The sequence below is a fragment of the Phalacrocorax aristotelis genome, chromosome 4, assembly GCF_949628215.1.
Source record: "Phalacrocorax aristotelis chromosome 4, bGulAri2.1, whole genome shotgun sequence".
In the NCBI taxonomy this organism is placed as follows: domain Eukaryota; kingdom Metazoa; phylum Chordata; class Aves; order Suliformes; family Phalacrocoracidae; genus Phalacrocorax; species Phalacrocorax aristotelis.
The window spans coordinates 59,208,913-59,232,150 of record NC_134279.1 but is presented as its reverse complement, the minus strand read 5'-3'; the positions used below and the strand labels follow the sequence as shown (position 1 = coordinate 59,232,150).

Here is a 23,238-nt window from a genome sequence, read left to right as displayed (position 1 = left end):
TGTTTCAAATACATCTGCTTCTCAAATGGAGAAAGTGATTAGAGTATGTATTGTCCTTTTTCAATTACTAACTCAAGATTGTTAAACTACAAATTTACTATTACCTTAATATCTATCATTAACTAAATATGGTTAGCAAGCAGAAGAAATTAATAAAATCTGGAACAGGAAAACAAAATATAGTAAAATCAAGTCATCACAAAAATATTTTTCTCGTAAAAACAGATACATTCGAAATTTTATTTTAAAATAGCCTTTTCAACCAGATTATATTATCTTCACTGAAAATAATGCTTAGGTGAATCATTAGAATTGGAAAGGGTAAAGGAGAATGGAGGTAAGATAAATCACTCTTCCTTCACATGTCAATCACTGTTTTCCTCTCAGACATTACGTAACCCATCAAAACAAGCCAGTTTTGTGAATTATTTGGTCATGCTCAATGACTTCTAGTGCAGACCCCACCTGGAATTCTCAGTTTTAAAAACTGTTGTACCGCAGTGCCTGTAAGTGGGTGGTTATAGGTAGGTAGAAGCTGTCTGTTGGATTATGAAATAGTCCGGTACGAAATCAGTTGAGATTCTCGTATTTAGGCAAGGCGTGGTTGAGTTTCTGGCATCCCTCCCTCACGCAGTCCTGTTGTTCTGGGCTTAATGCCCTCATGCAGCCGCTCTCCTTTGCCAGGATTGTCATTTAGTTTCTTCATCTTTGGTAACTGTTTCTACAGCAGCCAAGTACTATTCTGACTGTGCAGTGATGTTATTTAATAGTCCTCTCCATTTAGCATCAAGAAAAAAAGTCTGTTGCAAAGCAAACTCCTACTTTATTGATGCAGATTTACTGCACTGATAGCAAGCAGCGCCTCTCCCTTCTTCTGTGGGTGTCTTTGCACAGCCACAAGTCTCAGGTTCAAGACTTTCTCATCTTCTGGTGTAAGAGTCATAACATGTTCCACTTGAAGCCCATACAGTAGGCTACATTTATCAGCCATACTTTCCCAGCTGGCCCGACTGACTTCAGCAGTTTTGTAGTGACCCAAACCATGGCCATGCTCCACCAAACTTAAGGAAGAATATGGCCTGGATTAGAACTTTGTGACTTGTGAACTGAAATAGAAAGTTTAGAGAAGGGAGGGACAACTTTAACAGAGAGCCAACAGTGCTTGCAGAGCTCTTCCATAGCTTCGCAGTGCTGCCAGATGTAAAGTCACATAGAAGTGTTTGCTTGAATTTCTTCAGAATGAGGTGTATTTAATAGGCCTGCAGTGGCTGTACTGTGAAATACGTGTGTGCTTTTATGAGCCTTGCTTTCTCATGGTTTTTTCATGGCTCACCTCCACTTTATGCCTTCTCAAAGCCTAAAACATACTACTTTGTTTACTTCCAGCACTTGAATCTGCAATCCAGTCAGGAGACAAAATGTCTGTGACATCCAGTTGCTGTATTGATTGCCACTGCCCCATTACCTCAAGTGCTTTAGTAACATACCCTGATTGTTTTCTCTTTGGTCTAGTAATGTCAGAAAAAAAATAGTAAAGCTACTGCAGTACACTCAACTTAATTGTTAAAAACATTTTCCAGTGTTGTACAGCTTCTTTTCTGCTTTCTAGGTAATTCCATGTTTTTTTGAAGTGTGAGTTGACACCTCTAGATGAATTAGTAGGATTTTTGCATGTATCTTTGTTACTGCACTGGCAGGCGTTTTTGCAGAGCTCGCTCTGAAGTCCTCTTTTAGATTTCATAAGAAGTTTTTCTTTCACGTTAATTTTTATTATAGTTGCAAATTCTTGTCCTTGCAGGCTTTGCTGTTTTCCAGTACTTAGTTGTAATAAGCTTTGGTGTTCTGCAGAGATAATTTTCAGACTTAATTTTGGTACCTCTAAATGTGCTGTGTCTTCAGTTTCTCATGTCACATCATTCAATTGTATGACAATAATTGTTTGCAAATTGTCATGTTTTCAAGAGCTTGTCCTGGTTTAAACTGGGATAGAGTTAATTTGCTTCCTAGTAGCTGGTATAGTGCTGTGTTTTGGATTTAGGATGAGAATAATGTTGATAACACACTGATGTTTTAGTTATTGATAAGTAGTGCTTACACTAGTCAAGGACTTCTCAGCTTCTCATGCCCTGCCACTGAGAAGCTGGAAGGGGACACAGCCTGGATAGCTGATCCAAACTAGCCAAAGGGATATTCCATACCATGTAACATCATGCTCAGTATATAAACTGGGGGAGTTAGCCAGGGGATGGGGACCACTGCTCAAGAATGGGCTGGGCATTGGTCGGAGGGTGTGAGCAATTGCATTGTGCATCACTAGTTTTGCATATTCTTCTACCATTATTACTATTTTCCCTTCCTTTTCTGTCCTATTAACCTGTCTTTATCTCAACCCACAAATTTTACTTTTTTTCTCCAATTCTCTCCCCCATCCCACTGCAGTGGGGAGTGAGCAAATGGCTGTGTGGTGTTTAGCCGCCTGCCGGGTTAAACCACAACAAGCTTTTCCTAGTTTGCTTTACTAAATGAAAGAATCCGATTTTGTTGAATTCTCCTGCTTGTGCAGTTTGCAGAAGGCAAAATTCTCCCCCTGCAGAGATTCTGCCTTCAACCCGTGGGGCTGCTGAAGCTCCCACTGTGCCTTGGCATTTGCATGCAGATGCATTGGTGTTTGCCACAAATGGTAGCTGAGGGATGCAAGGACCCCTAGGCACCCAGGCTGCTATCTAGAGACCATCTGCAGGATGGGGAAAGGATTCCAGATCAACTTAACTCTTCATTTTTCTTTAAGAACATCTACCTATGAGGGTGCTGTGTTCCCAAGGGGTAATGTGAGGTTAGTTATTAAGATACATTATGAGAGAAAATTCTGCTTCAGAGTCCTCACTCATACCATACCCACTAGATTTAATGAGTATGCAGTAGGTTTTTATTTATTAATTTGTTTGAGGATTAGAGGATTTCATCCAAACCGGTGGAAGTCAGTAAGGCATCAAAAGATACTGGGTTTCAGTACATGCCACAAATGTAAACTTCATTTAAGATCCGCTGAGATTAACAGATCTTTCCATTAACTTCACCCACCTTCAGATCAGAATTCAAATTTGTTTCATGTAAGCATGTTGTATGCATAATAATTCTCAGAAACCAACATTTGTTTTAAGTTGGGAACGCACTCATGTGAATACTCAAAAATCTTTTGATATTTAGATATAGGAGCTGCATTTCCCTTCAGTCATGTTAGTTCCACACTGATATTTCCCCAAAATTCTGTATTTTAACACACGTCTTGACCCCTTTGATTTTACTAGTTCTCTCATTTTTTTACGTATATAAATTGACAGCTGGGTGTTATTGTTAAGCCAATAGGTGGCACTGCTTAATCATATTAACCGTCAAGATACAGGGTATTTTATAAGTAAGATATCAATGGGAAATGTGGCCAGCTATTAAGCATTATATATAATCAAGAAAACAATAAATATATATTCTATATGTGTTGTTTTAAATTTGTTATCTTACAGACTGACAGTAGGGAAAAATTTGGCAAAATAAGTTTTAAAACTACACCTCATTTTAAATCGGATATTGTTTGATTTTGGGCTGAAAATGAAGCTTAATTGCTGCATCTAGAAGTTTCAGGCTTATAATTATGCCCTACATTTTTAATCCTGCCTCAGATATTTAGGTCTTTTGTTCTGAAAATGTGTTTGTTTAAATGTCCTGGTGTAGACCACAAATTTGTAGTCACATACTGTCATTTTTCACAATTGAGAGACACGTTTCAGGATTACTTACTATTTTAATGTTATTTTCTGTTACTTCTTTTGATTTTCATGCCAAGCCGCCATTCCTTTGGGCTCAAATGCTCAGCCCGCTGTTGCTGTATTTATTTTTTTAAGAACCGAGATGGTGGAGGAGAGGGACATGGCACCAGGGTTATTGTGCAATATCCTGGTGGCTAGAGCACTAACCTCTGAGCTGAAGGACTGTGGTCTAGGTCCTCCTTAGGCCAGCAGAGTCGCGCACACTTTCTGCACATCCCACGAGAGAGCTCCCACTGTCACGCAGGGGGTGGGGACAAGCAGCTGTGTACATCACAGTAATGTTGCAGTATTTGGCTAGTCAGAATTTATTTGGAGGTTTGCAGTCAGTTCTCAGTTTTAGTTTCATTAATGAATGGCCTTCAGGCTGTCCAGTTTTTCAGCTGCCTTCTTAGAGAGCCAGTAGAGACCTGAAGGTCAGCAGTGTTGTCTGGGGAGGGCACACCAGAAGAAGTGACCCAGGCCCTAAAAAGAGTCTTGGGTGTCTCTACGCACAGAATTCCCAAAGGAAGGAAATGACAACAGAGTCTATGGAGTTCATTTTCTAGGAAGGCAAGGGTGCTAGGTAGCTCAAGTAATTTTTCCCTCTCTTACAAGCTATATGATTCAAATTCATTGCTTGCAAAGTGCTCTGAGATTCTCAGATAAAAGGCACAGTAGAAATGCAAATGACTTATTATTATGGTATTATTTTCAGAGACAAGCTTTCCATAATATTTAGGGACATTTGTTACCTACTGGTATTCAAAGCTTTTAGTATCAGGGGTAATATACAATGCTATTGTGCATTATTAGTAAAAAGACAGTTTAAAAGGAATAATTCAGTTGATTAGTCCTACGTGACGGGAATGTACTAGCATTAAGAGGTTTGGCAGCCACTTCCTTACTTGGTATTGCTGATAAGTAATTTTTAACCTTATCTGCATCATATCCATAGATGATTCAAGTACAGAAATTCTCACTGCAGTTAGTAGACAATGGTTATAAAATACCCACATTTTTTAATATTACAATGCATTAAAAAAATCCTATGGCAAGAATCTGTCCTATCCATCCAGCAAATCTAAGGATTTAGAATACTTAGAGGAGCAAATAGCTGGGTATCTTAGTGGATATCCATTCAGGGCTAGATTAGATGATGGTCTCTGCTCATCCTGGGCCCCAGACCTCCACAGTTGCACAGACGACTCGTAACGTTATGTGATAATAAACATATCTTTGTGCATTTGCGCAGGAGACTAAGCTAGGAGAGAAGCAGTCTGTGAAACAGGTGAGGTCAAGGTCCCCAGCAAGCTTCTGTCCTGACCCACTGCAAAGCATGGGAACACCAAGGACAGGGAGGTGATACACAAGTTGTTTCTTCTGTGCATACAAGGACCTGCTCTTTCCTGGGTGATGGGCTGGAGATGAAACCTGCAGGCAGCTCTGTGACCCCGTATGACGTTCATTTCTGTGGTACCTTGAACAGCTGCAAGGGCAGCTTTTTTCTTCTTTTTCTTTTTCTGCCTTGGTCCTTCCAGGTTCAGCTGCCTGCCTCAACCTGTTGCGTCAGTCAACAATTTTCCTACCAGCTCCCTCACACTGCGTAATGCTGTGTTCCTCTTGTCAGTCAAACTGTAGCAGTTGAAACGCCCTCCCTGCTTAGGACTTTCCCCTGCTTGAGGGCCTTAGCTTGCGTCATGCTTGGGTAAGATTACTCATGGGTTCTGTTTCTCTGGACAGACTTTCAGCTTGAATGCACTGCACCTTTGAGGGCGGTCGAGTGGGACCCACTCTCCCCCCATTGGCACCCTCTGTGCAAGACACAATAACAGGATGGGGCTGAGCAGCCTCCCTGTTCAGCTGTGTTGAGCCTTGGTTGAATAAGGGTCATCATGTGACTGCAGTCCACGCAGGTGAAACAGCCATTCCTGTCACTGTGGTTGAACTCAGACCAGTACGACCACAGCAAGAAGAAAAACTGTTTGGTCTTAGGGCAGAATAACTGGTGCTTTAAAATGGGCAATTTCCATTGGGCTTCCATGTTAACTCTTTCTGTTCGCCTGCATCTACGTTTTGACATTTTCTTCAACTAGGCTATTTTCCATGACCTATTTTATCCTAGAGATTAATGTTTGGCAACTGTTTGTAAATACACATCGTCTGTTTACTAACACAAGAAGGTAAAATATACTTTCCTATTAAAAATAAAATAAGTGACTTTAATAGTAGAACAGCTTGCGTTTGAAGGTCAGGCTTTGGCATGGAAATAGTTCACGCTGAGAAGCGGCACCTTGGAGTACTCTAATGAAAATTGGCAGTGATTTGACTGAGCTACACGTGGTCTGAAATCACACCTCACACAAACAGTCATGTTTAAATAGCAATTCCCTATTATTTGGCAGAAAGACCATGAACGCATGCCTGGCTAATTCAGTTTTGTCCTCATCCTTACTCTGGCGATGCACGGAGAGAGGGAGGGCTGCGATGGCATTCTCAGCAAGTTCAAAGTGTAGGGGTAGGCAGGATGGTGTGGTTATGGGCTGGCTCAGGAGGCAACCATCTGCACAAGTTAGCACTTGCAAGAAATATAAGCATTCAGCAAGTCACTGTCTCTCCCAAGACAGGGTTACTTTTTGGTTTGATTTAAATATTGGAGATTAATTTCGGGTTGGGGCTTTTTGAAGTCTTGTCTTAATGTTTTTGCAGATGTAGTTTCATTCCCACATTTTATTGTGGACTATGATTTGGATTTCAGAGTATCAGAATTAACGTTAGGAGGTGTATAAAGCTCACCTAACAGCTACTGTCTCATTTTGGCTGCTAGAAGAATGTTATTTAGTTAATCCATTCATCTGTAGCAGCAGTCTGGAAGGTGGATTTTGCCTGTGTGACATTTTTGTTGTTAGGATCTGCCAGCTTCACAGATTTGCTGTCACTGTAAATCAGGTTAGATTTTATTTAATTAAACCAGCTTACCTGCCATCCATACTAATTTCTGTAGTTCATCTTAACTGTATGCACTTCTGTTTCCTTAAAGTTTCACAACTTATTACAAATACAGGAATTTTTAAAATTCATTAATATAAGCACCAGGCTCAAATTCCAATTAGATAAGAACATTCCATTTTATTTGGAGGTGAGAATAAAAATACAGGATGGGTATGCCGAGCGTCTTATCCAGAACACCGTTCTAGTTGAAGGAGTATTTTAGCTCTTCCTATTTCATTTATAATGTATTAGAAATATAGCACTACTTTTGCAGTGTGTTGTTTCATTTTCTGAGCAAGACTTGCAAGTTACGCTGCAGGGAACAGCACCATGTTCTAAAAGTAGAGCCAGTGGGGTTCTGCAGGATAAGTCCGGTGGGCATAAATGGAAAGCAGCAGAAGATGGGTTTATCTGTTGTACACCTCAGAAAATATATTTCCCTTCTATCATTTAACTTCTGGCCTTTTCCAACATTTTTTTTGTTCCTGCAACTTCACCTGTTTTAGTTCCCTAGTAAGACTGTTCTGTCCTCTGTCACATTGATCATTTAAGTAACTGTGAATTGTTGTTTCCTTAATATCAAAGCTGTAGTCATTATTAATTTCAATTTAGAGAGGCAAGAATCAGTGTGTTTTAGCTCAGTCTTCTACTACTGACTGACCTAAGGGCCTCAGTTACTGTGAATGTTAAAAAAAAACCAAAAATTGAATTATTTCAAATGAAGCGAAGTATGCAGGTAGCTTTTATCACAAGGTACAGCAACACTGTGCAGTACAGTGACTCCAAGCTGGCACTGAGAAAAGTTGTTTTGGAGCCAAAATAATACTGCTGCATTGGCACAGTGCAGCTCTCCGGCTAATTAGCCATATTAGCTGTGTACTACGTTCTGCAAGAAAAGATTGACTTAGGCATTGAAGTATGAGAGAAAATTAATGATGGTGGATCCTAAGGTGGGAGCAGCTCATCTGTCTCTCTGTTCTTTAGGTACCGAGGCAGCTCTGGGCTGTGTGTGTTGTTTTTTGTACGCCATTCCTAAGTATTTGTAGGATATGTCTGTATTCATCCGTATCTGAAGAACATTTCTGAGGGGGATCTCTTTATCACCACTATCTAACATACTTTGACTCACATCATAACAGAGCAGTCTTCATGTGCATGAACTGCGTTCCTTTTGGGTGAAAAACAAGATCTCACCTAATGCACTCCAAATGTTTGCGGGGGTTGAGCCCAATCCAAAGGAAAAATCCCCTGAGATACATATGGCATGGGTCCTTGGCACCAGCTATTTTACTCTAGTTCTGCTCCCCCTGGCCCACGCAAAAGTCTTCCCAGGCACTCTATGAGCGGCTTGGATGACTAAGGCAAAGCTGCAGGTTCTTCGAAAAGACAGGATCGCTGTCGGTTGCAAGGGGAACTCAGGAGGTCATCTGGGCTAACCTCCCTCTTGAAATGCTACCAGTAGTAACTTGGTCAACCATGAGCTTGTCTAGTTGAGTCTTAAAGAGCTCCAAGGACAGAGGAGCTTCTCCTAGTGTCCAGCCTGAACTTCCCAAGCTCTAGTATGTTGTCATTGTCTTTGTTGTACTGTCTGACACTGCCGCAAAGAGGCTGGCTCCATTATCTCTGTAAGTGCCTTAGAAGAAGTTGTAAGCTGCAGTCAGGTCCCCCTTACACTCTTTGCCAGACTAAAGAAGCCCAGATCCCTCAGTCTCCCCTTGTAGGCCAGGTGCTCCTGGCCCCTGATCATCTCAGTAGCCTCTCCAGATTCTTCCCCATCCTCCTGATTTGGGGCACCCAGAGCTGGACACAGCACTCCTGGTATAGCCTCTTCAGTGCCTGAGAGAGGGAGTGAGACCACAGTCCTCTGAACATAACCCAGAGCACGGTCTGTCTTATTTGCAGTGTTCAAATCAGATATGTAAAAACTGTGCACTGCAGATTTAGGATCTTGCCTTGAGTTGCTTGCCCACAGTCAAATAGAAAGTTTGCAATGGAGCAAGGACTTGACTAATGCTTCTGGACCGTTCTTTGTCTTCAGACCACATTAGCATAGTTAGCATATTTTAAAACATGAAATCATAAATACATAATATTGTTGCACTTAGAGAGGACATTTTATGAAAACTACTACACCTTTGACTTTTTTCCCCATCAAAAGTTTGTGAGGCAAGGACTGTGGTAATTTAGATTAAGTGGACTAAGTGAGCCTTGATGCAGATTTCATATGAAATAGTTTCTCTGGAGGTGTTCTGGATTGTTTTCTGTTTATAAAGATAAATGGTAATTATAGCACACATTTTTTCAGTATTTCAAAAGTATATTTAAATATTAAGAAGGATATTAAGATTTTGATGTAATGAATTAAATTACATATTTCATACTCTTCTTGAATTGTCAAAATAAGAAAGAATATAGATCTGTGACCATGATTGTATGAACAGGCCTCTGACTTAGATATATCAGCTGGGACTGATAAACAAAACATTGTTAGATTTGCACACATATCTGGTTTACAGTAATATGGGGATTATTAAATCAGTTTTAACATATTGTTTTGTTTCAGTGCAGTTATACAAATATTGCTGTAACTGCAGTAGAGGTTTTCCATCACTCCTATTTTTTATTTTTCGTCATGTGGTGCTCAGATCTAGTAGTTTTCAACAGTTGTGTTATTTTTGAAAGTAACTCAGCAACAGCATCATCCCTCTGTGTCTTAACTCAGTTGACACTGATCACAATCTAGACCTAGCAAAATCCGTCACATATCTTAGTGTTACTGGGAGAGACAATAAATCTGTGCAAGATTCATTACTAACCAAATTTACTTCAAATTTGACAGTGTGTTTCTTGAGTCATATGGTTTATATAAATGTGTTCAGGCTAACTTGGACAGACAGAACTTAATAATAATTTTGGCATCATTGCCATATTGTACTTTGTTATCAAAACACATGTCATTTTGCATGGTGAGAAAAGCATGATGTCAGAACTGCGCATTTAGTATGATAGCAGGAGTCACCTGGACCAAAAGATACCATAAATAATGCTATTAACAGCTTTCTTCCTTTTAAGAGACTATCAGATTAAAGATGGTGAAGAAAGTTATAGTGTTTGACACAATGTCACTAATTAATGTTACTGAGTTATTTCTAAGTATAGAGATCTATTTCAACTTTGGTATATCTCTTTGTTCAATGGTGTTTCTAATTCATAAAATTCAGCTTCCTGAAAATTAAATAGGAGGCAAACTGATAAAGAAATTCTGACTGCTGAATTACAAAATTAATTCAGCTGTGCTGTATTGAAATATGTCGTAATATTAAGATGTGTATGAAGCCTAATGTTGCACATACAAACACATTTATGTGTTTATACAACACAGTTTGGAGATTAAATCCTAGCGCTCGATTTTCATTACGGATGTGGTGGGAGGGTGTTAAGGGATCTTTTTTATGTGATAAATCTATATCTCTGACTAGAAGAGCAGAGTTCATATAAATATTGTTAATAACATCTTTTTCCCCAACACAGATACAATAGCAGAAAGGAGTGCCCTAAGAGAACACGTATATCCTAAGCTGAGAGAATTCTGCAGGGAAAACTATGGGCTGGAATTTCAGGTAGGTTTTGTTGTGTTGAATCTTGTGTTACTTTTTCTTGAAATTAGCTCTATTTAAAACAGATAACGTTTTAAAATATCATTGTTAAAAGAGAAAATTGCAAAAAAATTATTTCATATGTTAATTGTACTGAACTGATGTACCTAAATTAATTTACAGGCAGATTTGAGGTAAATTCTGAATAGATGAAAATCACAGTTTTACAATGCAACATTGCGCTGGTGGTACAAGCAGTATGGCAACAAACTGATGACTCACGTTAGAAACTTAGTGAAACCACCTCTATTTCAGATATTCAGAGTATTTAAGAAGAAATAATGTTACATCTGAATTAGCATGTTGTACTTCTAGAAGCCATACTTAAGTTAATGCAACCTATTTTTAATTTCATGTAATCATTGAAGTAGCACCATCTGTATATTCACATAATAGTTATATTGTATCTACTCTAACTACAGGTTTGTCTTCCACTGTAATGTGGAAAATAATTTAACCAGGTGAATATTGAAACTGATTACCACAATGAATTGGATGTGGAACATTTCTATTGTGATTATATACTATGGAATTTACTTCCTTTAATGTCAATTGTAAAATTCCCATTGCTTCAGTCAGTCCATGTTTTCCTTTGCATTATGGAAGACATAGACCCATCCACATCTTTGGTAAGAGCCAACTGGTAATAAATACAGTTGCATTTGACTTAAAACCCACGAGTTTGGCACCACAGTTAAAGTCACTGGTACTTTTAAATGAGGTATATCCTAATTCACAGTCCAGTAAAGCCATCCAATAAAGTCCCATCAGGCCTGGAACTGGCTCTCTTCTAAGAGAAACAAATACAGCTTGCGATGTTGTAAAAAAGTTGTTCAATTTTAAAAAAATTCTAGTTCTACATCCTCAAGCCTTCCTCGCATACTAGTATTAACCTCCCATCTTAGTGACCCCAAAAACTCAGCTCTCCAGAGCGTAGCTTACTTGGAAACAGCTAATGCCTTTTATGCAACATCCTGTTCCTCCCAGTGTATTATTCTTGATGCAGCTGGTTTTTAATCAAAATAACAAGTTCTTAAATTAGGATATTTGGTTTTAATTCCCTGAGTCACAGTGGAGTTGCTGAATCTGCATGGTGGTAAATTCCGGAGTGATTTTTGATTATGGCTATAAAAGAATTTTATCTGAAGGTCCTAGCTCATCAGCTGATTGGGAAGTCCCAGCTGCAGTGGTACATGCAAGGAATAGCAAAAGATATTTAAATAATAGAGCATTTTTCTCCTGTTATTACCATGTGATATTAATGGAAAATATAAACTCCTTATTTCTCAGACATCTTTGAGGAGACATCTCAGTGGCAGGAGGGAAATGTCTCTTCCAAGTAGATCAGAATCCACTGAATTCTTTGTGAGAGGAAACATGTCTTTCTTCAAATGGGTTGTAATATAGTCTCTAGGGGAGGAATAATTAAGTTTACCCTAATTGATATTCATGGAAGCAAATTATTTTATTATATAGTTTCAACACCAGGAGCATCCTTATGTGATATGAGGTCTGAGAGGCAGCTCCACTGACACATTTCTGAAAACAGCTAGAAAGCTGTCACATTTCTGTGGAAGCAAGGTAGGAAAACTTGTACAAAAAATTACCCAGGGAAGGTAGTAAAGCATTTTGGAGGAGGCTCTGAGGTAGACTTTATCAAAACTTTTTTTTTTTTTTGCCCTTCCATTCTTGATACGCTCAGTTTCTTAGGTTAGCATCCAAAATCAAGACTGCAGTTTTCAGTGCAGTGGTGTCAGGAAAGTATTCTCTACTTTTCAGATACAGGGATAAATTTATATTTCCCTGTACAGAGCAGAACACATAACTTTCATCCTGATATGTAATATTCTACTGACCAAACAAGAACTACCTTGCATGTGGCTTCCACAAATGCACTCTAATATAGGGTGTCCTGAAGGTGACCTCCTCCTGGTAAGTCACGACCCAAATGCAATGCATTTGAGTGCATTCCTTGCTCCAGCTTCCGCTGAGTCATCTGGCTGCACTGATAAGTGTTTCGGTTGTTGCAAAGCATGAGTTCTGTCAGGCGTCGTCGCATTGGTGGGAGCTGTTCGGGAACATAACCACCATGTGTGTGGAAGCAGAACTGAATATATTCAATCACTCTATGAATTTGTTTGCTCAATGGACTTCCTTTTCCATTGAATCAGAAAATATTTCTGGAAAAACAGGTACTGGTCAAGACAGAAAGCAAGTAAGCTGAGAAAAAGACTTCCAGAGCGCATGGTACCTGAAATACAATATTTTTTTGTAGAGGAGGACAGAGATGTTAAAGAAAGTAGTTGTAATAGAAGATTTTAGGAGGATAATTAACCATAGTTAATTAGCAGCATAGTCTTTTCTTCTAGGGAACAATTAACTGTTTCAAATCATTTTCACTGTGTGATATACGCTAGAAGGAAAGTGGAATTTTGCATTAAATTTTTTAGTGTTTTTTCAAGCACTTGGAAGAGATAAAGATAAAATTATTTCATTTCTGTAGAAAAATCTGTGAAACTGTAAGATTGGCAGGACAAAAGCTAAAATAAGCAAAAGGAAACACTAAATTGTGAATGAAAAGTCCCCATTAAGTGGCTAGTGTGGGACTGAAGTAGACCACTGTCAGTCCAGTGCGTGTAAGTAGCTCTCGCACGGAGCTGGTTGTCATCTCACCTTGGCAGCCTTACTGAAAGTTAGAGTGGGTGTTTGTCACCCAGTTTTTCCAAGTGTAAGTAAAAACTTGTTACAGATAGAGTTGTCTTGTTGTACCATTTCTTTAATTTTGTAAATCCCATTTATTTTAGTTAGCATAAAGAAAAACCAATAAGCCCCTCATTTTTAAATTCTCGGTGTCTTCAGAGGTTTGATGGCTAAAATATTTCCTCTTGCAGGACAAAATTATAACACATTAAGATACTATGTGCCAAAATTGTGTTTCCCCATAAAAATGATCTGTAACATAACACAACACACAGAAGGCAGCCACTGAGCGTCTACAATATCTGCTATTCCAGAGAGCTTCCTCTTCACGTTTACAGAATTAACGTGATTTCTGAAGAGTTAATTAAAATAGAAATGGCTTTTATGTTTCAGATGAACTTGAGCAGCACAGTAAATTCATTCAGCTGGTAATTCAAATATTTTTGACTGTATGCTAAGATGCTCTAATTCTATGACCAGAATACTTAAGCTCTATCATACATCTTTCAAGTAATCAGCTGAATACAATGTGAAGTTCAATAATGAAGTTGTATAGATAAATAACAGAAGGGAGAGAGGAAGAAGGGAATGCTTTTTCCTAATGAGACTAAAAGAAAAAAGGACAGGGAAGGAATCAGTGCAAATGAGGGAAATAGGAAGGCTGTTTGAGATGCAGTTTTGTAAAACACGGGGTACTTGTTCCAGCAAAATTTTGGAACAGAGTTTATGTAAAAAATAAAGACATTAAGTGTATTTTCTTGGCAGTGTAAGCTACAATGCATTCTATACATTGGGCTATTTCACTCATCATCAGTCAGACTGTAGATTACCTCTTGTGTTTGGCAACAGTGTGCCTACTCCAGCAAACACTGACACACATCCCAAACTTCTCTAGCAGAAATAACCAACGAGACTGTTGGTAGTGAAATTAAACATGGGCAAAAATACTTCTAGGATTAGGTCTTAAATCTTAGTATTTACTGTTATGAGAAATTTTCCAAGGAGATTAACCAGCTGTAAACTGGAGAATTTTACTTATACATCAACCCATTATTAGTTCTTGTATTAGGTCTTCAGACTGTTTTTATAATCTGTTTAGACAACAGCTACTTCTGTGATTCTGTTTCTTATGGAAACAGCAGAGTGCTTCCACAGTACAAATAATACTACAATAAACAATATTGTAACATATTGATGCCTTAATACAATTTTGATTTTTTTTTTTACCTGCCCATTTGGACTTTTTTATTCAAGTTACATACATTATATTAACAAGCAATAGTAGCTTAAATGAGAGAGTAGTAGCATGTACCGTAAGTTTTATTCCAAAAGAAATGCATACATATGACCCCTATTCTTTTAAATTCTTATAAAAACAGTAAGAATTCAGCCTGTTAGTTAAAATGTGTGGTGAAATCACACTTCATCACTTAATTTCTTCAAATAAATTTAACATCCATATTCCAGTTTCTTCCAGGAGTTTGTTCGCAACTGATTACCACCACAAAACTGAGTCTGTCACTACACGTGAAAGCCTGGACAGCAAGCTGTCTGCCGTTGCATATCTATACCATCTCTGCTCCCAAAGTAACAAAGACCAGCTAACAAAGGAAGTGCGATATTACAGAACTGCACATATTCTTTTTTTTTTTACCCACAGGCACAGGATGAGTTTATGTCCTGTGGATACAATTGACACAGGGTGTCAAGTCGTGGTCTTGACTGATCCACAGCAAAACTCCCATTAATTTCCATGGAGCCAAGATTTTATCAATGCTTTTGAATTATTCTTACCTATCCATTATATGCAATCTAGTAGCAAATAAAGACTACATCAAATCAAGATCTTGTCATGCTAATCTCTGAAAAAAAAAAACGAATATGAAATGAGAGACTGTCCCAGGAGGGACCATCTGGGAGGGAAAATAAGAGGCTTGAATTGTCATTTACCTAAGGAAACCCTGCCAGTCTGTGTAAGGACTGGATATAGACCTCACTGGATATAGACCTTTTCCTGCACTGCAGAGCAATGCTTAACAGTACACAAAATGTGACAAAGCTAATTTTTAATTTGACAGTTAGAAAGGGCGTATGATAAAGTAGCAATGTTGCGTACTATTTTCCAGGTAATAGACTTATACTGGGGAGTTGAAGCAGACGAATGGGACAGTCCTGAGCTGCAGAAGACTCGTATGAAGCTGTTAGAAGATTGCTTGAAAAGTTCTGCAGGTCCATGTTTTGTTGTGGGTATAAAAATAATGTTTTACTTTACAACGAAAATATAATGTTAACTGTCCTAACATGCATGATTCAGTAACAAATCTTTTCTTCTTTCTAAAATATTTGATACTCCTCACTGTACATTTGCTATGCTGCATCCAAATGTTTCCCTATACAGCACTGTAGATTAACAGTGATTACACAGTATTAGTGGAGAGGAAAGAAGGATCTTTCGTGATTAGTCCCTATAGCAAGATGGGTTTAGAAACTACAAGGTATGACTATACTACTATCACAACAGAAGGATGGACTATTTGTTTAAGGAGGCCACCATTAATTAATTCTTGGCACTTCTCACACAATGCATTACTAGCTGGCCTAGAAGGACTGACTTACAAAAGCACAGCAGCAGTGAAGAGCTATCTTCTGCATTTTGCTGTTTTGTGTCGTAAACCCAGGACAAGTTAGGATGCCAGGTATTAGAGTGTGAAAAGACTGGAGCTCGGTGACAGCCTGAGGAGGCTCTGCATCTTTCTATTTTTCCTACCCTCTGCCTTCTCTTTACTGCTGCCAGACAAGTGTTGCTTTTAGGATTCTTCAGGAGTCAATAAAGCTGGCAAAAAAGATAGCTCTTCACTGGCTTTTCCTATTAGGCCTAAAGGAGAGACTGATCCATTTTTACCGGAGTGGTTTATAAAGCTTTACATACTTATTTTCATGTTAGAAAGGTCTTTTTCTGTAGATGAACCTGTTGTTTGACATCAAGCTCAACAGTCTTCAGCTGTTCCTCGCAGCTTTTACAGCTGAAGCAGTATGAATTTATGAAGTCATGCCAAACGTTGTGTAGGGTTCTGATAGCTGAAAGGCATTGGGAGTACACTGTATATATAAAGTCCTGCCAGGTATGCTTTTCCCCCTTCCAATGAATCATATACCATTGATTTTGCTGTCACTGATGTTATATTAAATATACAATTAAGAGTAGTGATTTTTTTTTCTGTTTCTTCTGTGCTTAGAAAGATTTCTACCATGTTTTAAAATTAACACAGTTAACTTTAAAAATATTTAAAGACCAGTTTAGTGCATGGTATGCTGACTCTATTAGTTTTCACTGCATAGACAAAAAATACGTGATGTTTGATAAATGCCTTTTCCCAGCTGCTTAGTGGGTAGCCTGTCCTCGTTATCTGTGAAGTGTAAGGCTGTTCTTTAACTTCCTGGGTAGATCTAGATAGAGAATCTCTCTTAACGAGATTGGCTATTCAGTGGTATATACTGCATACTTAACAGCATCTATTAAAGCATCAAAACAAAAGATAAGATGATTTGGGAAGAATGGGTGTTTATTTTGCATATGAGAAGTACTATGTGCAAGGGCAACTTCAGTGTAAGTACAAAACCAGCTACTATGAGTAGGATTTGCTATGATCAAGGATACTTCTCTGAAAGATAAATATTGATGTCATTCCAAAACATACTTAATTCTCATTTTAATAAGAAAAAAACATATTTAATTATCAGCTGTCTTGAGGCTCCATCTTTGTGAGAAATAAATGGGGGATGTATGACAATCACTTTTCTATGCAAGTTGTAGGACCGCAGAGGATAAGTCTCAAGTTAAATTAACCTCTATGAAATTCTCCAGTTGTGTTTAAGAAGACAACCAACATTTTAAGACAAAGTGCTTGCAGAGAAAGAAACAGATATCCTGCCTACATTAGATAAATTCAGTACCAGTTTCATTCTAGTGCTGTAGAAGTACCAGAGCATGCAGGGCAAAAGACAGACTCATTCCAGTATCTATCCAACAGCCTGAGTTTTCAAGTAAACATGCCTAATCCTCCTCTTTATTACAAGTTTTCAAGGACTGGTCTGAAAGTGAAAAAAACATTGCTTCTGCTTACTACCGATATACTAGTGACTGCCCTCTCCATAGTCTCTTATTTATTGCACCCGGAAGGGTGGTGGAAATGCTTGTCACTCAGACATCAGACGCCTGCCACGCTCCTTTGACAGCTTAAGTTCCAATTTACTAACCTGTGTTTTGATGTTAGACTTCAATGGAAAACAATTTTAAGACCATGCCCTTGCTATTCCAAATTTTCTTCTCTATAATCTATTTGATAAAATAAAAATTTAGAAAAGGTAGATTTCTCCTCTATACCGAAACGTAGCTAAGTGAATAATCCTTAGACTTGTCAAAATAAGGCAGAGAAGAGTTCTGAAAAAAAACTGTAAGTCCTTGATTTTTCTTTTTTAACAGAAGAATTTTAAAGATTTAGCAAACTGAAACCACAGAATCCCATGGGGATGGAAGGGATACAAAACACTGCCTGCCGTGAAGGCCAGAAATCACTTCATGCCAAAGATTAGACAAAGAGCAAGCTGTAGCATGTGTTGTTCTGTACTTTTATCACGCACTTACAACCACCTCGCTGGCTCCATTTCATTCACCTGCTTGCCTTACTGTTATTTAGCTTCAGAGCCTTGGGAAACAAAGGCTATCCTCAGAGCTTGACTGTAAAGAGCTCAGTGCCTGGAGTACTGAGTCTGGGCTGGGTTTGATGCTGTCATGACACTGTTTTTTACAAGCAAACACTGGCCCAGATCTCTGGAGAGTTTGGGTAGCTTCCATCTTACAAGACTAAATTTAGTTTTCTGGGTTTATTTTTCTACTTTTTATCTTGCCTTTGATGAAAGAACAGAGTTGGAACAGAAAAGCATAGCGTTTTCCCCGTAGCAACACCCAGTGTCCTTAAACATGGATGTTCTAAAATCTCTGACAGTGAAGGAAATTTCATCATGTACTACTGCTGCATATTTTAGCAGCTCAGAATTTTGAAGCTGTTAAGAACTGCCTGCCTGATATTGCTACTAAGGAAAGAAATCAAGCCAAATCAGAAATTTTAAACAGAACAGAACAGTTAGCAAAGAAGTTGCAGTGAGCCAACAACTTCAATATTTATTCCAGGTTTTCCAAGTACAGGCCAAAGTAATAGCTCTCCCAATGACTAGACTGGCAAAACTACAGAAATCTCTTGATGCTCATTTGTTTTTTGTTCTGTTGTACCTTAGTGGGATGGGATTTATTTCATTTACAACACAAATTGAAGACGATTCTATACCAACAAGCATAATTAGTTTTAATTTATAGTAACATAATTAAAAACTGACTTTGGCACTGCAGGCTTCGGGCAACTTCCCATTTCTTGAGGAAGTTCTATAAATTGTGCCACTTGCAATCAGCTGAGTATTTTTTGTACTTTTCAGTTACCGCTTTTTTAATTCAGACACAGATCTGGGGTTAAATTGGACTATTCTGAGTCTCCTTCTCTGGAAATATTGAAAACCCAGCTGGATGCTTTCCTGTGCCCCCTGCCCCAGGTGTCCCTGCTGAAGCAGGGGGGTTGGACGAGATGATCTCCAGAGGTCTCTTCCAACCCCTGCCATTCTGTGATTCTGTGATTCTATCCAGAATTAACTAGCAGGTACGGGCTGATTTTAGAAAGTGTTTCTTTATGGCACTTTGTGCCTGCATTGTGGTATCAGATGGAGAGAAAATGAAATCAGTTCTTAAATTAGTGCAGTGCCTAAGTTGGAAGTCCTGAGCTTTTCTTCAGATACAAAGCAACAAAATCCAAACAAACACATATTCATAAACACAAAGGAGGAAACAGTTCTGAAAAAAAATGGGTAATTCATTTCCTGTGACACTGTCTTTGGGAATGTACCTAGTGCCTGAGCACTATCAACACTTGGTCCAATTAAGGGAGAGGGGAGCTGTTTGGTTTTTGGTTACGTTGGGTTTTTTTGTTTGGTTGTTTTTTTGCTGAGTAAAATCAGTGCCTATTATACATGATCATTTAAAAACTCATAGCCTTTACTGTAGATAAATACATACCATGCTATTTTTGATCTATAGAATAATTTATCAACATATATTTATGAGGGGAAAATAACTATTTTTGTGGGAAAAATCCTTCTCGTACAAATTTTGTGCAGAAATCATACTGGTTGTCTCTGGAATCTACATGGGGACATTGAAATGCAGTATACTTATTAAATTGTGAACTGCTTGAACTCTGCATTGCATAACGATACCAAAGACAAAATACATTCAGTGCATCACTGGCACCTTTACATTTTTGTTGGGTTATGTTTCCTGGTAAATTCATAAGAGATGACAATACAGACAGGATGGTAGAGTGACAATAAAAGTGAGTTTACTGTCAGACCGTTAGAGTCAAAACCAACTAGTACTGATCATGAACAGGATTCATCTGTTACGGTTCTAGTCTCAACACCTTTAACAACTAATAGAAAGATATAGGTACCTCCAGTAATATCTGAGTCATCTTCTGCATGACTGTTTCTCCATTAACAGTACTTGATATCAGTTAAGTCCTTGAGCTATTTAGGGTATCATTAATCTATAGTGATTATTTGCAGAATAAGTTTACTGCCCTTCTGTCGGGGGTCCCTAACTAATACTCCAGTACTAACCTGCTGTTGATGATGGCCTAGTACAGATGACAGAACTGGCAGGCTGCTCTGCACTCCTCTTCAAACACACGCTGCAAGTTATAACATGTGGGTGCTCTCTTCCGTCAGTGCAGTACCACAGAGTCCTGCCTGAACTGCTGTTCTTGCATGACTACATTCTGAAAAATTGTAAAATGAAAGGAAGAAATGGAAATGAAATGTTAGTTTGTCGCCTGAAATGGTTTGTTCAAATAAATATGTTTGGATTTGTACATACCTAAGAGATTCTCCCCACCCATCATTCAAATTGTCTGGCCCAAACAATAGTAAAAACATTTTCTACCTACTCTGAACAGACGTTGTAATTTACATTACCCCTCTCAAATTATTGACAGCTTGTTGTTAATTTCAGCATTAATGAACTATTAAAAAACCCCTAGCATTATAAAATTGGAATTCCAGTAGGATATTAAAAGAATATTAACAATTTACAATATTTGGCATGTCCTTAAATCACCCTGAAATTAAAGACGAAATATGGTAAATTGAGAGGGAAATGGTTTTTACATCTCTGGATCTTTTTGTTCCTGCAGTACAATGCTTGCTTTAATCATTCCATGAAGTACACTGCTACTTGGTTCTTTTTGCTTAGTACAAATGGTTGATAATTAATTCTGAGTGCATTCCAGCTCAGAGAAAATTCCAAATTATATTACTGCAGGTCTCCTCAATCTCCTCAACTCCCATTTCAGTTCTGGTGTTACTTTAGGGTTTATTCCTAATGTGAAAACCGGATATATACAGGTTCTGGAACACCTGAGTTAGTTACATTTTTCTTGTGCTCTCCTGGGAAAATTGCCACACATTTTAAGTTAGGGAGGCTAAAGTCAGTGAAATGGGTCTACAGCAAAACAGCCAGTTTAGGGGGAATGCTAAGCACCGAGTGCTCTTTGGAAATTCAGCAGAAGTTACATGTGCTTTGTACATTTCAGAATTTAATTTTCTTCAAGGAAGCAGTTCTACATATAGTTTTTAAGTGAATGAGGAGAAATAGCTGGAACCAGCTGTAGCACAACAGCCTACCTCTCCCAATAAAGTATATTTCAAGAAACAAATATCAAACTATGAATTTTCTTCTCTGCATCTGATTCAAAACCCATCCAAGTAAGAACTCCCTCTAACTTCAGGGGGTGTGGGGTCATACAGCATATCAGAAATGGCTCCATAGGACTTGTTGGCATTAATCTGAAGTGAAGTATACATCTGTGGACACTAATCCTGTTTTAGATGGACTTGGCCAACAGGAAGGATTTTCTGTGAATGTCAAAGTAGAGCTTTGTATATTTTCTTAAATCCTTCAAAACAGTAAAAGTGATTACATTTTAAAGGCATAGTATACAGCTTTCCCCTCAGCAAGCCTTGGTCTTCTTTCACAGCCTCCAGACTAAGAGGCAAAGGGTATATATCCCTTTCCATGTTGTCTCTGAACAACACACATGCATACAGAGTGGATTCAAGCATGGGGTGATATTATATGATTAAGCTATTGTGAGTTCCTTGATCTGCTTTAGGGCTGGGAGTGTATTTTCCTGTGAATCATCTCTGAGTCTCTAAATCTAAAATCTAGGGTCTAAAAATGCTTACCCATTTTTTAAACATATTCCATTGAAAATAGCTACAAGATTCATCAGGCAGCTTTTCCATGGATCATAGAAACTGCATGGATTTTGATGTAGTCTTAAAATAGCTTGCATTTTGAGCCTCCAGTCAGAAGACTGTACATATTTTCTGCTATGTCACTGTATTTCTTTTTCTTGACATTATAGAATTTTTGTTGCTGCCTTCCAGGAAAGTTAAGTATTATATTTATATAAATGACCGTATTAGTGAGAAAAAGGTTAACATGAACTCAAATTTCCATCATCCTATGTATAATGTGTAGAGGAAGAAATAGGCTGCATGAGATTTATGAGATTTATTTTCTCTTGACCCTCAAGAGCTTTACCAAACCATCTCCTGAGGTGATATTGTAATTGGCTAGATGTAATGGTCTGTTCTACAAATGAAATTGTAGATCGGAAGGCCAACATTGGATATTCTGCAGAAATGGGGGAAGGGAGGGGAGGAACTCTAAACCTTGAAATTCTATTTCTGTGTGAAGACAGAGCATACTTTACAGTATTCAGGCAGTTGGTAAATTCAAAGAGAACTCTTAATGCTATTGCTTCTACCTGTGGTATACACCTTCCCTTTTCTCAAGTACAGAGATTCACTTCAGGGATCCCTTGGTTCTCCAATAACAGAGACAGAAACAAACACCTACAAAGTAACTGGTTCAATTTTCAGTCTAATTATTGCTAAATCCAGCTAGCAGTAGCTGGGTCTGATTTTTTTAAGATGATCAGAATGTATAATTCCACAAGATCCTTTTTTGTTCAATGAAAGATACTAATATACAAAAGTAAGAGACAGTATCAGTGTTCATCATAGCGATACTGGTATGCATCAATAAGGTATTGCCTCTTTTCTCTTAAGATATTTGCTTTTAGTTCAAGGTGCTATTTTTGGAGTTACTGTTCTGTTAGCATGTCGTGTACCAGCTAATTATCATATGTTGCTTTCTTTCATAACTGAAAAACCTCACAGAGTAACTTTATTCCATTCCACCTTGAAAAAATGGAGAATGCTTTCTTAGAATGCTATGGAGACTGCAATTATTATGAGTAAACCACATGTTCTTTTCTTGTTAACTATTTTGCATGGTATAGAAATTACATTAATGCTTGAAACTGTTTAAAAAGAGTTCAGAATAGTAGTGCTACTCATGGCTGGAAAAACAGCGCATTGCCTGGCCACACGCTTTTGCAGAGTATATACTCTGCCTTTCAGCCATGCCATTGCATGGCATAGGCAAGATAGTGTTTTTATTGAGAGAAATGTCATGTCCTGATGTTCTTTGCTATATTTCATTAATTTCCCATCGGGATACGCTGCAGAATTTTTAAACATTTAGCTAAGGACTTGACCTGTTGCCTTCAGGCAGTATTTAGTATTTAGTGCTTGTATACTTACCCTTAATTTTAGGTCTGATTACCTTTTAGTTAAAAATTAGTGTTAGAAAAGGCCTGAAGATATCCCAGTAGAAAGCTACTATAGGTAAGGTTTTACTTTAATCTATTCCATTCTTGAAAAAGGTATGGCAAGTGAAGACTAAGGGGATTTATAAAGGTGATTTTTTAATCTATATTATAATTGGAAAACTAATACTGAGTAGTATTGAAGAACAATAGTTTTTGAAATGTGGCAGTTCTGAAGGTGGCTTTATGAAAAGATGGATTTATGTTTCATATAAATTATTAGGGTTAGCATTCTCACTGTGATGTTTGGTG

General features: G+C 38.1%; 1 protein-coding gene across 1 annotated transcript in view; it reads left to right on the top strand.

The window, feature by feature from the left end:
* NWD2 (NACHT and WD repeat domain containing 2) overlaps positions 1-23,238 on the top strand; it is a 58,728-nt gene that overhangs the window by 12,984 nt on the left and 22,506 nt on the right. Inside the window, exons 2-3 of the mRNA XM_075091709.1 lie at positions 10,323-10,411; positions 15,274-15,390. Of these exons, the coding sequence (XP_074947810.1) occupies positions 10,323-10,411; positions 15,274-15,390 (206 nt within the window). The remainder of the gene's footprint in view (positions 1-10,322; positions 10,412-15,273; positions 15,391-23,238) is intronic.